The sequence below is a fragment of the Osmia bicornis genome, chromosome 16, assembly GCF_907164935.1.
Source record: "Osmia bicornis bicornis chromosome 16, iOsmBic2.1, whole genome shotgun sequence".
Classification (NCBI taxonomy): domain Eukaryota; kingdom Metazoa; phylum Arthropoda; class Insecta; order Hymenoptera; family Megachilidae; genus Osmia; species Osmia bicornis.
This window is the reverse complement of record NC_060231.1, coordinates 4,185,885-4,197,391: the sequence shown is the minus strand read 5'-3', so window position 1 is coordinate 4,197,391 and position 11,507 is coordinate 4,185,885. Positions and strand designations below refer to the sequence as shown.

General features: G+C 41.5%; 1 protein-coding gene across 4 annotated transcripts; it reads left to right on the top strand.

The window, feature by feature from the left end:
* Positions 1 to 61: 61 nt before the first annotated feature.
* On the top strand, positions 62 to 11,446 carry LOC114879066 (proline-rich protein 36-like). 4 transcript variants are annotated; one of them, XM_029193581.2, is made up of 7 exons: positions 62 to 170; positions 4,827 to 4,983; positions 6,593 to 6,693; positions 8,559 to 8,638; positions 9,554 to 9,847; positions 10,235 to 10,345; positions 10,428 to 11,446. In XM_029193581.2, the coding sequence occupies exons 2-7, from the start codon at positions 4,859 to 4,861 to the stop codon at positions 10,704 to 10,706; spliced, it is 990 nt and encodes a 329-aa protein (XP_029049414.1). In that variant the 5' UTR covers positions 62 to 170; positions 4,827 to 4,858; the 3' UTR covers positions 10,707 to 11,446. The 4 variants fall into 4 exon arrangements, with proteins under 4 accessions (XP_029049414.1, XP_029049415.1, XP_029049416.1 ...); XM_029193582.2 differs by lacking the exon at positions 62 to 170 and adding an exon at positions 197 to 304; XM_029193583.2 differs by lacking the exon at positions 62 to 170 and adding an exon at positions 4,565 to 4,681.
* Positions 11,447 to 11,507: the final 61 nt, after the last annotated feature.

Here is an 11,507-nt window from a genome sequence, read left to right as displayed (position 1 = left end):
CACGAAAATAACCAACAATAAGCGGGAGAAGGAAGGAGAAACGATTCGACGGCTCTTCCGATTCGGAGGTGGGGGTGGGTTCTCGCTACTTCTCCCGGTGCTTTAGCTTTTACGAGTCCAGTGTGTTTCGCCACCCGAGAAACCCGCGTGCGTTGCGTTCGAACGCGAAGGTAGGTGCCCGTGATCGTGATCCCAACGAATATCGCCCCTCAAGTGACACGAGGGGTGGAACGAAGATAAATTTCCTACGGATGTAATATTTCGCGAGGGTACATTAGCGTCACTCTGATACCAGTGTGAAACGGTAACCGGTCGTTTTCAGTATCTTTATATTTCCGTTTACGACAATGATGAATCACTTTTGTGCCCTCGTAATCGGCCAATTCTATCGGGCGTCAAAGACAGAGCACCGTTTAACAGTGCAATTTTATACGGATAACGTTTCACGAGCCTCCTCTCGACCAATTACCCTCACACTCATACCTTCTTCACAGATACGTTTTCGCCCAAAGGTCAATTGCCCGCCATAAAATGTTAGATTTATTAACGTTTCATACTTTATAGCTTGACGAAACTGTAATATGTATTTTCAGACGATTCAGATGATCTAGTTGGTATTTTGAATTTATTCTTTCTCTGTTATTAAATTGTCATTTGCTCCTTCGTAAATCATTTGAAATTCGCGCCATTTTTTAAATCTTGATTGTTCCTGTCGCTAAAAAATTAGCATCAACGCGAAAATAAATTTATAACCTTTCTTTAGTATTTTTAAGTGATTCACGTTGATAGAACATTTTTACCTTACCATGTGACGTCATACTACTAATTAGCATACAATTATTTATCTAATCAATTTATTTTGGTTCTCTACAAACCCTACATATATTTTTAGTTTATAATTCAATTTTAAAGATTATAAAAAAAAACGAACATTTTAACCTCTTTTCGTGCGATTTTCGTTTCCGGTATCCGATCGAACCGTTTGTTATCGCACGACACAATGAATATTCAAATATTTGCTTTAAGCGCGGGAGAATTCGAAAAGTGTGGTTCGTTTGTTTTTCCAAATGCTTCGGCGATTCGAAGAAAATTCGTTCCGCATGTATTTCCTCGAGAATGCGCGGCTTCCCGCGGAGTGTCACTTCCGGCGAAAAAAAAGCCGCGTCGGTAACGAGCGATTACGAAACGTATCTACAATCGCGAATTCGGGAGAAAGCGATTGTTGGTAACGATTATCGACGTTAACGTTTCAGCGTAACCAGAATCGATGATACTTTTTTTCTGTATCGATGCGAAATGAACGCGACACCTATTGTAGCTCCATGAAAACAGGATTTCCCGAATTATCAGTCGCATTCTTTCACCCCTGGACGGAAGATCGGTATCGGATTTCAATGTTGTTTAACGTGCTCCTATTTCGAGCACGAAGTGACGAAAGTACTTGATACAGCTTGATACTTGAAAACGTTATTCATATAATATGCAAATCGTGGCCAACAAGTTTTTATTGGCACCTGTTACGATCAATAGCAAACAAGAGGAAACGTCCAGGTGGTTTTTGAAACAGGTTGACTTCCGGAAGGAAAATGCCAATGCAGCCAAAGTGGCCCTTAACCTATTAACTGCCAAATTTTTATTTTTGATATTTTATATTTAACATTTTATTTAATATAATCGTATTGGGTTAATATAGTATAAGAATTCGTGGTCCTATCACTTGCGAGAAACGTTTACGCGGGAAAATTTGATTTGATATTTATATTATTATTCATATCTTTTACTTATATATTAAATTACTCTTAATATTAATATCCTCAAAATTAATATTTTGAGAATCCCTGCTATCCCCCTAGTGCCATTTTCCTTAGAGAAGTCAGAAGTCTACTTTACTTAATTCTGTGCATATAGGTTATTTTATATACGGATTTTTTCGGATTGGCACAGCAGAGCTGTATTTCCGACAAACTTGCAACATAAGCATCATCCGAATACCAGCGAACGAAATCTTGGAATAGATATGAGTTATGTAAAGGGTACTGGCCGTAGATCTTTGATAATTATTTTTGAAAAAATTATCAGGAAAATGGAAAATCTGTTATAAGTCTGTTGTTAAATATATCTTAAGTAAAATCAAAATATTTTTATATTTTTTTTCTGTAACAAAATGGCGGTACTGAGGCTGCCTTACTGATGGAGTTATCCTGCACATCCTATCAGAAACATCCACTGTGAGGCAGCTCCAGCGCCGTCATTTTATTACATAAGAAATATAAAAAAAATATTTTGATATTCCTTAAGATATGTACAATAAGCGATGTATAACAGATTTCCTATTTACTTGATGGTTTTTCCTCAAAAAATTATCACAGATAGCTCTGATTTTTAGGGTTAGATGTAGCTCCTTATGCTTATTAGAAGGCTGATCGTTCGTTTTTTCTTCGACGGTCTGTCGAATCCGCGAATTCACTTGTAATCCAATACGACCCAGAAGTATATACCATCGGATGCCTCGGGTCATGAGGTGGAAGAGGGAGAGATGTAGAGATTTTGCGGACGATGTAGATATATTCGGAGGAATTTCGCAGCAAAAATAACTGCGGTAGACTACCGGTGGCTGCTCACCAGGGACGCGTCAGAGAGAATCCGAAACTTTCATAAGATAAACGCGCACTTTGCCCCATCTCGCTTATGCGAGGATGTATTACCTTCCTTTTTCAATTCTTCGCCGTTTCGCCCGAGTTTCCTGCCAGCGTAACCGACTTACACCCTACCAATTGATGCAACACACAAGATGCAATTATTTTTATTTTCATTTCAAGAGAAGCAATACGTTGCATTGCCTTTATTTTTATGCAGAAAAGTATCATGTACTTGTAGTTATTAATTGCAGATACTTATGTGACTCACTGTACGGTTTAGTTATCGCGCGTTACGCCATTCATCTGCGATAAGAATACAAAAGAATCTTATCACAAATGGATGTGTATACGTAACTGACTCATTTAAAAGCACCTTTGCTACCATTAAACGTTGGTGGTATTGTTTGAAACAAAAAATTGGAAAATAGTAAATTGTAATTCTTGGTGATGCCTGGTTGGTAACTTGATACCGATCGATTAACCGTTTTATTAAATTTCTATTTATAAACCAAGTGTAATATATTTTAGAAAAGAAAACATTCTGTTCATCTATTTTTTGTAGACTTTCTTTTCGTACACTCCGTGACTGACATTACAACGCCTCTCGCAAGTGGTTGTGTACACGGTAAACAAGACGTTTCTATTTCTAAAGCTCGTATACAGGGTGAGTCACTATAACTTTGTGCCTTAAATAAACTGCTTCGCTATTGACATTAGGAAAAAAGTGTCTTAGAGAAAAGTATGCTCTGATCAATGTCACGTATTTGGTATACTATTTTGTTTTATTGCATTAAGTATGTCATATGCCTTATTTGGGTTTGTTTCTTTAGGTGTGAGGATGGGAGGTTCTAGGTTAGGCTTTCCCTAAGTTGGCATTGGGCTCTCTTTAGATACTCCTTTGGGTCCTCCTTAGGCTCTCCTTGGGTTCTTCTTGGTCCTCCTCAGGATATCCCTAAGTTTGCCTTGGATTCTCCTTGGGTTCTTCTTGGATACTGTCTAGGCTCTCCCTAAATACTCTCTGGGTTCTCCTTGGATCCTGTCTAAGCTCTCCCTAAATACTCCTTGGGATCTCTTTGGATACAGTTTAGGCTATCCCCAAATACTCCTTGGGATCTCTTTGGATACAGTCTAGGGTCTCCCTAAATACTCCTTGGGATCTCTTTGGATACAGTCTAGGGTCTCCCTAAATACTCCTTGAGTTCTCCTTGGCTCCTTCTTGGGTCCTCCTTGGATCCTCCTTAGACTATCCTTGAACTCTCCTCAGGTTTTCCCTAGAACCTCCCTAAGTTTCTCCAGAATCAAAATCAAAGGTAGAAGGCTTCCAGCTCCTCTGAACCAAGAAAAGGTTATATTACCAAGTGTACTCCAAGGATTCTATAAAAAGCAATGCTTACTTTCCCGAATACTCAAGATTCCTAATATGAATATGTAAGCAGGTTATTTAAGATGAAAAGTTGCAATGATTCAGCGGGTGTATGTCAGTGAACTCAAAGTATGTCTGACGATGAGAAGTGCTGAGACGGAGCCAGCAATAACGTGGCGGAGTTAAAAGCCCGCAGTTTTGACAGTATTCGTTTCTCAATAGCCAATCTCTTGCATGTTGGCACATAGTCCAGAACAAGGGAGACTGTTTCCGTTAAAGCGATCGCCACCGGCATGGAATATCGAATATCCAAACAGATTCGCGATGGATCGCGGTAATTCGTGACCCATTTGCCTTTACGAAATTGTTTCTATATGCCCACGATCCATCGGATGAAAATTTCAAACTAACGATGAATCATCGTTGTTGGCTTTATAGTTGATTTCTGTTACAAAATCGCCTTCTGTTCGATCCTGTTCTTACGACCAACATATTCGCGTGCCAATCCCGTTTTCTAAGCTCGTAATTAATCTTTGGCCAGAGTCTCGAAAACAACGGAACTGCTAACACAAGGCAGATTTGTTGAATTTTCGATGTTGTTAGTCGTGGACGTTTAATTAATGTTCGATTAGCCGAATAATTTACCGTAGATTCATACCCGTGTTCACTTGCCAAATCGGTAATTATACTAACTTCTTATTTGTTTTAATTAATCTGACCCAATTCCTCGAAGGATACTGATTTTTTATTCCTTAGAAACATCTTCGCGGTAGATGTTCAAATTAATTGCCAAATTACATTTATTATTCTCTATTATGTTTCAGTGATTGAAAATCGTTCGTAGAGAAAAGCGAGTATGTCCACGCAGAGGGCAATGTTTGTGAACAAACAATTCAACTCTCCTATCAACTTGTATTCACCGCAAGCGATACAGGAAACGCTGGATAGACAGACCCAAGTATTAGCTAATGGGGCAGTTGGGTAAGTGAATGCTTCATTAATACTGTTAGTCCAGAGGCACTTCTTAAGTTCTCCTTAGGCTGCTCCTGGGATCAAGACTCTCCCTGAACCCTAGGCACTCCTTAAGTTTTCCTCAGGCGGCTCCTAGAACCTAGGCTCTCCCTGGATCCTGGGCACTCCTTAAGTTCTCCTTAGACTGCTCCTAGGACCTATGCTGTCCCTGGACCCAGAGTACTCCTTAAGTTATCCTTAGGCTGCTCCTAAGACCTAGGCTCTCCCTGAATCCTGGGCACTTCTTAAATTGTCCTTAGGCTGCTCCCAGGACCTAGGCTCTCCCTGGACCCTGGGCACTCCTTAAGTTCTCCTTAAGCTTCTCCTAGGACTTAGGCTCTCTCTAGACCCAGGCCACTCCTTAAGTTCTCCTTAGGCTGCTCCTAGAACCTAGGCTCTCCCTGGATCCTGGGCACTCCTTAAGTTCTCCTTAGACTGCTCCTAGGACCTATGCTGTCCCTGGACCCAGAGTACTCCTTAAGTTATCCTTAGGCTGCTCCTAAGACCTAGGCTCTCCCTGAATCCTGGGCACTTCTTAAATTGTCCTTAAGCTTCTCCTAGGACCTAGGCTCTCCCTGGACTCTGGACACTCCTTAAGTTCTCCTTAAGCTTCTCCTAGGACTTAGGCTGTCTCTAGACCCAGACTACTCCTTAAGTTCTCCTTAGGCTGCTCCTAGGACCTAGGCTCTCTTTGAACCCTGGGCACTCCTTAAGTTCTCCTTAGGCTGCTCCCTGGACCCTGGGCATTCCTTAAGTTTTCCTTAGGCTGCTCCTAGGACCTAGGCTCTCTCTAAACCCTGGGCACTTCTTAAGTTCTCCTTAAGCTTCTCCTAGGACCTAGGCTCTCCCTGGACTCTGGGCACTCCTTAAGTTCTCCTTAAGCTTCTCCTAGGACTTAGGCTGTCTCTAGACCCAGAGTACTCCTTAAGTTCTCCTTAGGCTACTCCTAAGACCTAGGCTCTCCCAGGACCCTGGACACTTCTTAAGCTCCTAAGCTCTCCAATGTAATTCACATTTATTCCAAGATGCTAGGATGTCCCAGAGTAAATTGCTAATGAGGTAGTCAGAGCGTTAAAGTCATAGGAGAGACATTAACCACCTTGCGTCAATCATAGTGGACGCTACAGCTGTAGCTCCACGTGTCCTCCTACAGATCTGTATCCCATTGTTTTGTCCGGTCGCGGGTCGATGAATCAGCCATCCCATCGTCATTGGCGAGTCGACTGTTATTTTCAGAGGGCCGAATCACACGGGTTAGAAATAAACTTCGGTCTCAGGCAAACCGTTGCGCAAAGCCGCGAACACTGTCGTACTTGACTTAGTTTCGTGCATGGTGGCCTCAGGGTGCATGGTTCGCCACCGGTTCTCTCTCGCGTTGTACTCCCTGTCTCCTCTCTATCAACATGCTCGCTCAAACAAGGTGATACTTGCTCCTGAACTTCTTCATTATTTTATTTTCAACTGGTTTATCCGTGAAGACGTTTGTCTTAATACGTTCATCGTCGAAGGGGTGAATCTTGACCCCGACCTACCAAACGAACACGGTGCTTCAACTAAAATCGGTGACTTTTCTTTCCAGGATCGATTTCAATCAGCTGGCCAAGCCGTCGAATTTACAAAACAGCGCGGTTCTACGAATGCTTGAGGAGGAAGAAGCGAGGCAGCGAGCTGGTCAGCCCAGTAAGTGAACCAGATTGTGCCTTCAAAAGTGTCATTTCTTGCTATTATTTGGACTTTTTGCTTCAGGAATATTTAACATACGCTTTTAACAACAGACACCGCTTCAAACCCCTTGCAATTGTACAGTTTAGTCGCAACGTAGGCTTCAGTTTTGAGAGAACTCTGAGAGGACCTAGAAAGAAGTCTAAGAAGAATGAAAAAGATTGAAGCCTCCCACTATTTGCCTTCCTCTTGACTAACAGAAGCCTAGGTTGTAAGCGACTGTACTTGTATTTTCTCTGCATATATTTACACCCTTCAGTTATCTCTGTAAAGTATAAAAGAATTTGATGGAAAGATTTCAGCTGTGGAAGCACAGAGTCACGCAACTAACAAGAAGCAAATGACTGCAAGTGGAAAGGAGACTAACATCACAAGCCAGCAGAGGTGAACACTAACAATGTTACTTGTGCATGAAGCTTTATGGGGTAATTAATTTTGCTTTACACCCTTCAATTTCCAGAATTAACGACTAATTCCAACATTCATTTGTTATAGCCATTGGACGTATTTGTTGACCAGGTCATCGTCTTTAACAGAATAGAAAATTACTTGCAATTTGTACAGAGGTGTAGGGTAACCCAGTGGGAAAATTGTAACTAGAAAACATGACGTGAACAAAATTAATAGATAATGCTGTGTCATTCTTTGCTCGATGATCCTCCTCGTATTGGCCAGTTACCAGGAGAGCTCTAAAATCGGTGGCCAGGTCGATAACGAAAGGTACAGGTGACTTCGAGGTAGCATCAGTTGTTGGCCAGTGTCCGTTTTGGCAAAGTCGTGCTTCTTCTTCGTTAACCGAGTGACTTGTTTTATGGAAACAACGATACAATTTTGCGCAGAATAAGGCACCGATTTGTTCCTTGGCAAACGTATAGAAAGTGTATGTATAAGTAATAAGAGGAAGCATATTTCGTACAAATGGTGCAATTTTCCTGCTTTCCTTCAGAGTAGTATTTATGTACGTGATATTGTGTTGTACTAATCCATCAGAAGAATTTGTGCAGGGTGCTTCTTTTGAATAATTATTGTGTTATGAAAATTATAGTTACCATGATCTTCAGAACATTATTTAGAAAAATAATGGTACTTAAATTCTAGAAAATTTGAGAGTTGAGTGCCATTGGCATTTAAAAGTGAACTACTCTTATTTCTAAGAGATCAGTTTCAATCAAAGCATAAAATATATTTTCAATTTTCAACAAAATTAAGTCCTCAGACCCAGTTAGGAGTGAAAATGACCCAGCATTCATCTTCCAAGAGTTGAACACTTGATCACCTCAAGTTTGATACATTCTGTATAGATCACTATCCATTAACTTGATACAAATATGTCCAAGGATAACAAATTTCATGCTTTTTCTATGTATTAATGAACGCAGTTGGCCAGCATCGTTGGACCGTGTTACGTTCCTCGTGTCTGATGAAAAGAATCGTGGAAAAGTGTAGTTATTGCGTCAATAAAACGAATTATTATTCACACCGCTGTACAACATGATGCTGGCGGCCAAGTTTATATTTACGCGATTATTGCTGAAGAATTCACATGATTTCGGCACGACCTTGCTGGTATATTCTTAGATTCTTTCGTTTTGGAACCTCGGATATTGGATATCAACCATGAACACACAGAAATAGAAAACAATTTGTTGGTTCAGTGACGTAGCCCATGTATCCAGCGAGTTAGGGCCACTTAATGTCATAGAAAAATTCCAATTTATTAATTATCAAGGTTTTACGAACATTCATGTTTCTAGCATGTTCCCTATCCTCCAGTTATTGTATTTTTTTTTTTTTTTTATTTAATTAAGAATGATTTATTGCAGGTCTTAAACGCGTAGCTTGGCCACCACCCCCGGAAGACCAGGACTTTGATTTTGTAGAACAAGGACCTGTCCAAGCGAAGGTAAATCTTCCACCGAAATTTCCTTTTGTACACACACAAAATTTCTATTGAAATGATTAGAACTGGTTACCTGTGTGTGTATAACGGTGACACAATTGAAAAGTCAAACTTAGCACACCTTTGAAACGATAGCGACACCATGAAGACCCTAGTTTTCTGCATTTTTGAACGAGTTACCTGTGATTTTTGTATTATTTTGTACCTGCCTCTTCGTTGTCTGCTCGTGCATCTGCATCAACCACCCCTGTCACGTTTTTTCATCCTTTTTTTTAACAAATCTTCCCCTGGTTACTTGCCTGCTGTTACATAGTAAGGTCCAATATGGTTTTTCTATCATGAGCCTAAGATGAACTTAAAAGAATTCTATATTGTACCAGGGTGTATTTTATTCAGTTCCTTCTGTTAACTGTACTTTTAAGTACTTGGTACAGTTATCTGTAAACAGCCAAGTAGGAATATTCATTATTTTGCTTTGGTTCAAGATCCTCCCTTATTCCTAACACGACCTGAAAGGCTGTCAATAAACTCTTGGACCTTACTATCACGTGTATACGTTGCAAGTAGCTGTAGCACGCTGTCAACGTGTAGCATAGTCGCCTCCAAAATATAGTGAGATCATGAAATCCCACAAAAGTCATAGGGACCCTAAAACAGGACATAGTAATAGGGGCCCTAGACTGGGGGAAAACTCTTGAATGATCTTGAAAGTTTAAATAACGACCTCACTGTATTCTGGCTGTGGCTACAAATTCCCAAATCACGTTATACCCACGACACCTCATTGCGGTTGACTACACCACTGTGGCTGTCGAGGCGGATGTACCGAGACAATTCTCTCCACCGAAGTCGGGGAAACAGAATTCGCCAGTTGTCGCGGCGACAGTGCCTTTGAAAAATGCCTCTGTTTTCCGAAAGACCCGTGGAATCGGTGAGCGCGCCTCGTACCAGAGCAGTCCTTCGTCAGGTTCCTCGCCTCAGCCACCGTCGATCTCACGTACCTCGGCCCAGAGCGGTGCCCCGTCGTCACCGTCGCCTGTTAGCCCTGGTGGAACTCTTCGGCAACCGTCGCACTTCCAACACCAACCAGTGCCGAAGGGCTGGGCACCGGTCACACCGCCGGCAACGTCCCCGGTATCTCAGCCTGCCTATTGGCCCAACCAGCAGCAGCAGCAACGACAGCCGCCACAGCAGCAGAATCAACGTCCTCAGGTAAGTGGGCAATGCATAGGTGTCGACTTGCAGTCTCAGTATCACCTGATGAGCATCTTTAGCTGATCACTTGGTGTTAGAGGATCTTAGATAAAGTTGGGAAGCTCTCCTCCAGGACGCTCTCTTAGTTCAGATACTTAAGAGGAGTTGACACCTATGCGCAATGTAGAACCTCGACAGCTGGATCACTTGACAGGAAAGGTGTACCCTCCAGTGTTCTGTGTGTGATAAAATGTCTCCTTATCTTCTGAGAAACAAGCGTGTAGTCAACAGCTGTACATATCCAAGGATGTGTCCCCCTATGGAATGCAATTATAGTTGAAGGATCTCTGTACCATTAGGATCATAAAATTCGTTGAATTGATTAAATACCGTTATTGATTGCAGCAACAGCCTCAGAATAGTTACTCGCCGCGACAGACACCGATCCAAGCACCTACAGCGTTCGAAGCGCCACCCTCCACCATCACACTTCGCCCGGAGCCTCCAATTTCACAGGTTTCTCTATCATCAGAGTATTCCTTAACGTGTTCGTAGCAATGTTAATTGCAATTTAGTAAGAATTGAAACGTTCGTTCAGGCGCCAGCACCAGTTTACCAAGCCCAACCGGCCGCGACAAAGGCTCCAGTAAGCGGCAACATGAGGGGAGACCTAAAATGGCCGCCGCCATCGGTGAAAGCCCAAACAGAGGCCGAGAACAGAGCCAGGATGGAATTGGCGAAAGGTCCAGCGGTCAGGCCACGTCGGGTGCGCAAGGACTACACCGGTTTCTTCGCTCAACACGCTTTGACCAACACGTACCCGGGTTACCGAGCTCCTCCAGGAACTCAATACTTCACTCCTGCCTATCAACATTAGCTAAATTCTATCTTGACGACCGTTTACTTTGCTCCTAACCGTCTCCTGAGCTCGATGTTTCATTATTACCTGCACAACCATAACGCGCTAATCAAATTAACCCAAATACCAGAGCTGCGTACTTTGTGAAAATTTGCTCAGGTCTGCTGTCGTTGGATTTCAAAATTTATTTAAACAATAGTTAGGACAAATTTTGGTTTTCAATGGGACTTAGAACTGTACACGGGTCACGTGTTCTGCTCTTTCAGTTCTTTGTTCAGAATTGGCATGTAGAGATTTGTATATATTGAGATTGATCAAATAATTGCTTTTCAGGGCCGTCTGTAGAGTTCGCGGGGCCCAGGGTAAAATTCGGTACAATTGGATACAAGCAGAGGTCTATTCTGATAAAATTGTGAAATAGAAATGCGAAAGTCTTTCACGTGGGGCTTGAACAAGTGCCCAGAACCCATTCGCTGAACCCATTAGAGACGGCCCTGGCTGTTACCCTAATATAAATCAAAATTAATTGAAATATGAGTTCTGACAAAATAAGGTGATAAATGGGTTGATATAAAAGAACCCAACGAATAACGAAAATCGATGAACGAATGTCGAATAAAAAGCGAAAGAAGTTTGAAAAGATTTTATAAAAAAATGAAAAGTTTTAATGACCATATGTCTATTAAACAACTAACGGGAACTTTTTAATAATGTAATATATTGATGTGTATAAATAAAAATATATTTATAAATTGAAATAGTGAAGCGTGAATTTTGTTTGTTTAAATAAAATTTATTTTGGTATAAAATTAGAGTATA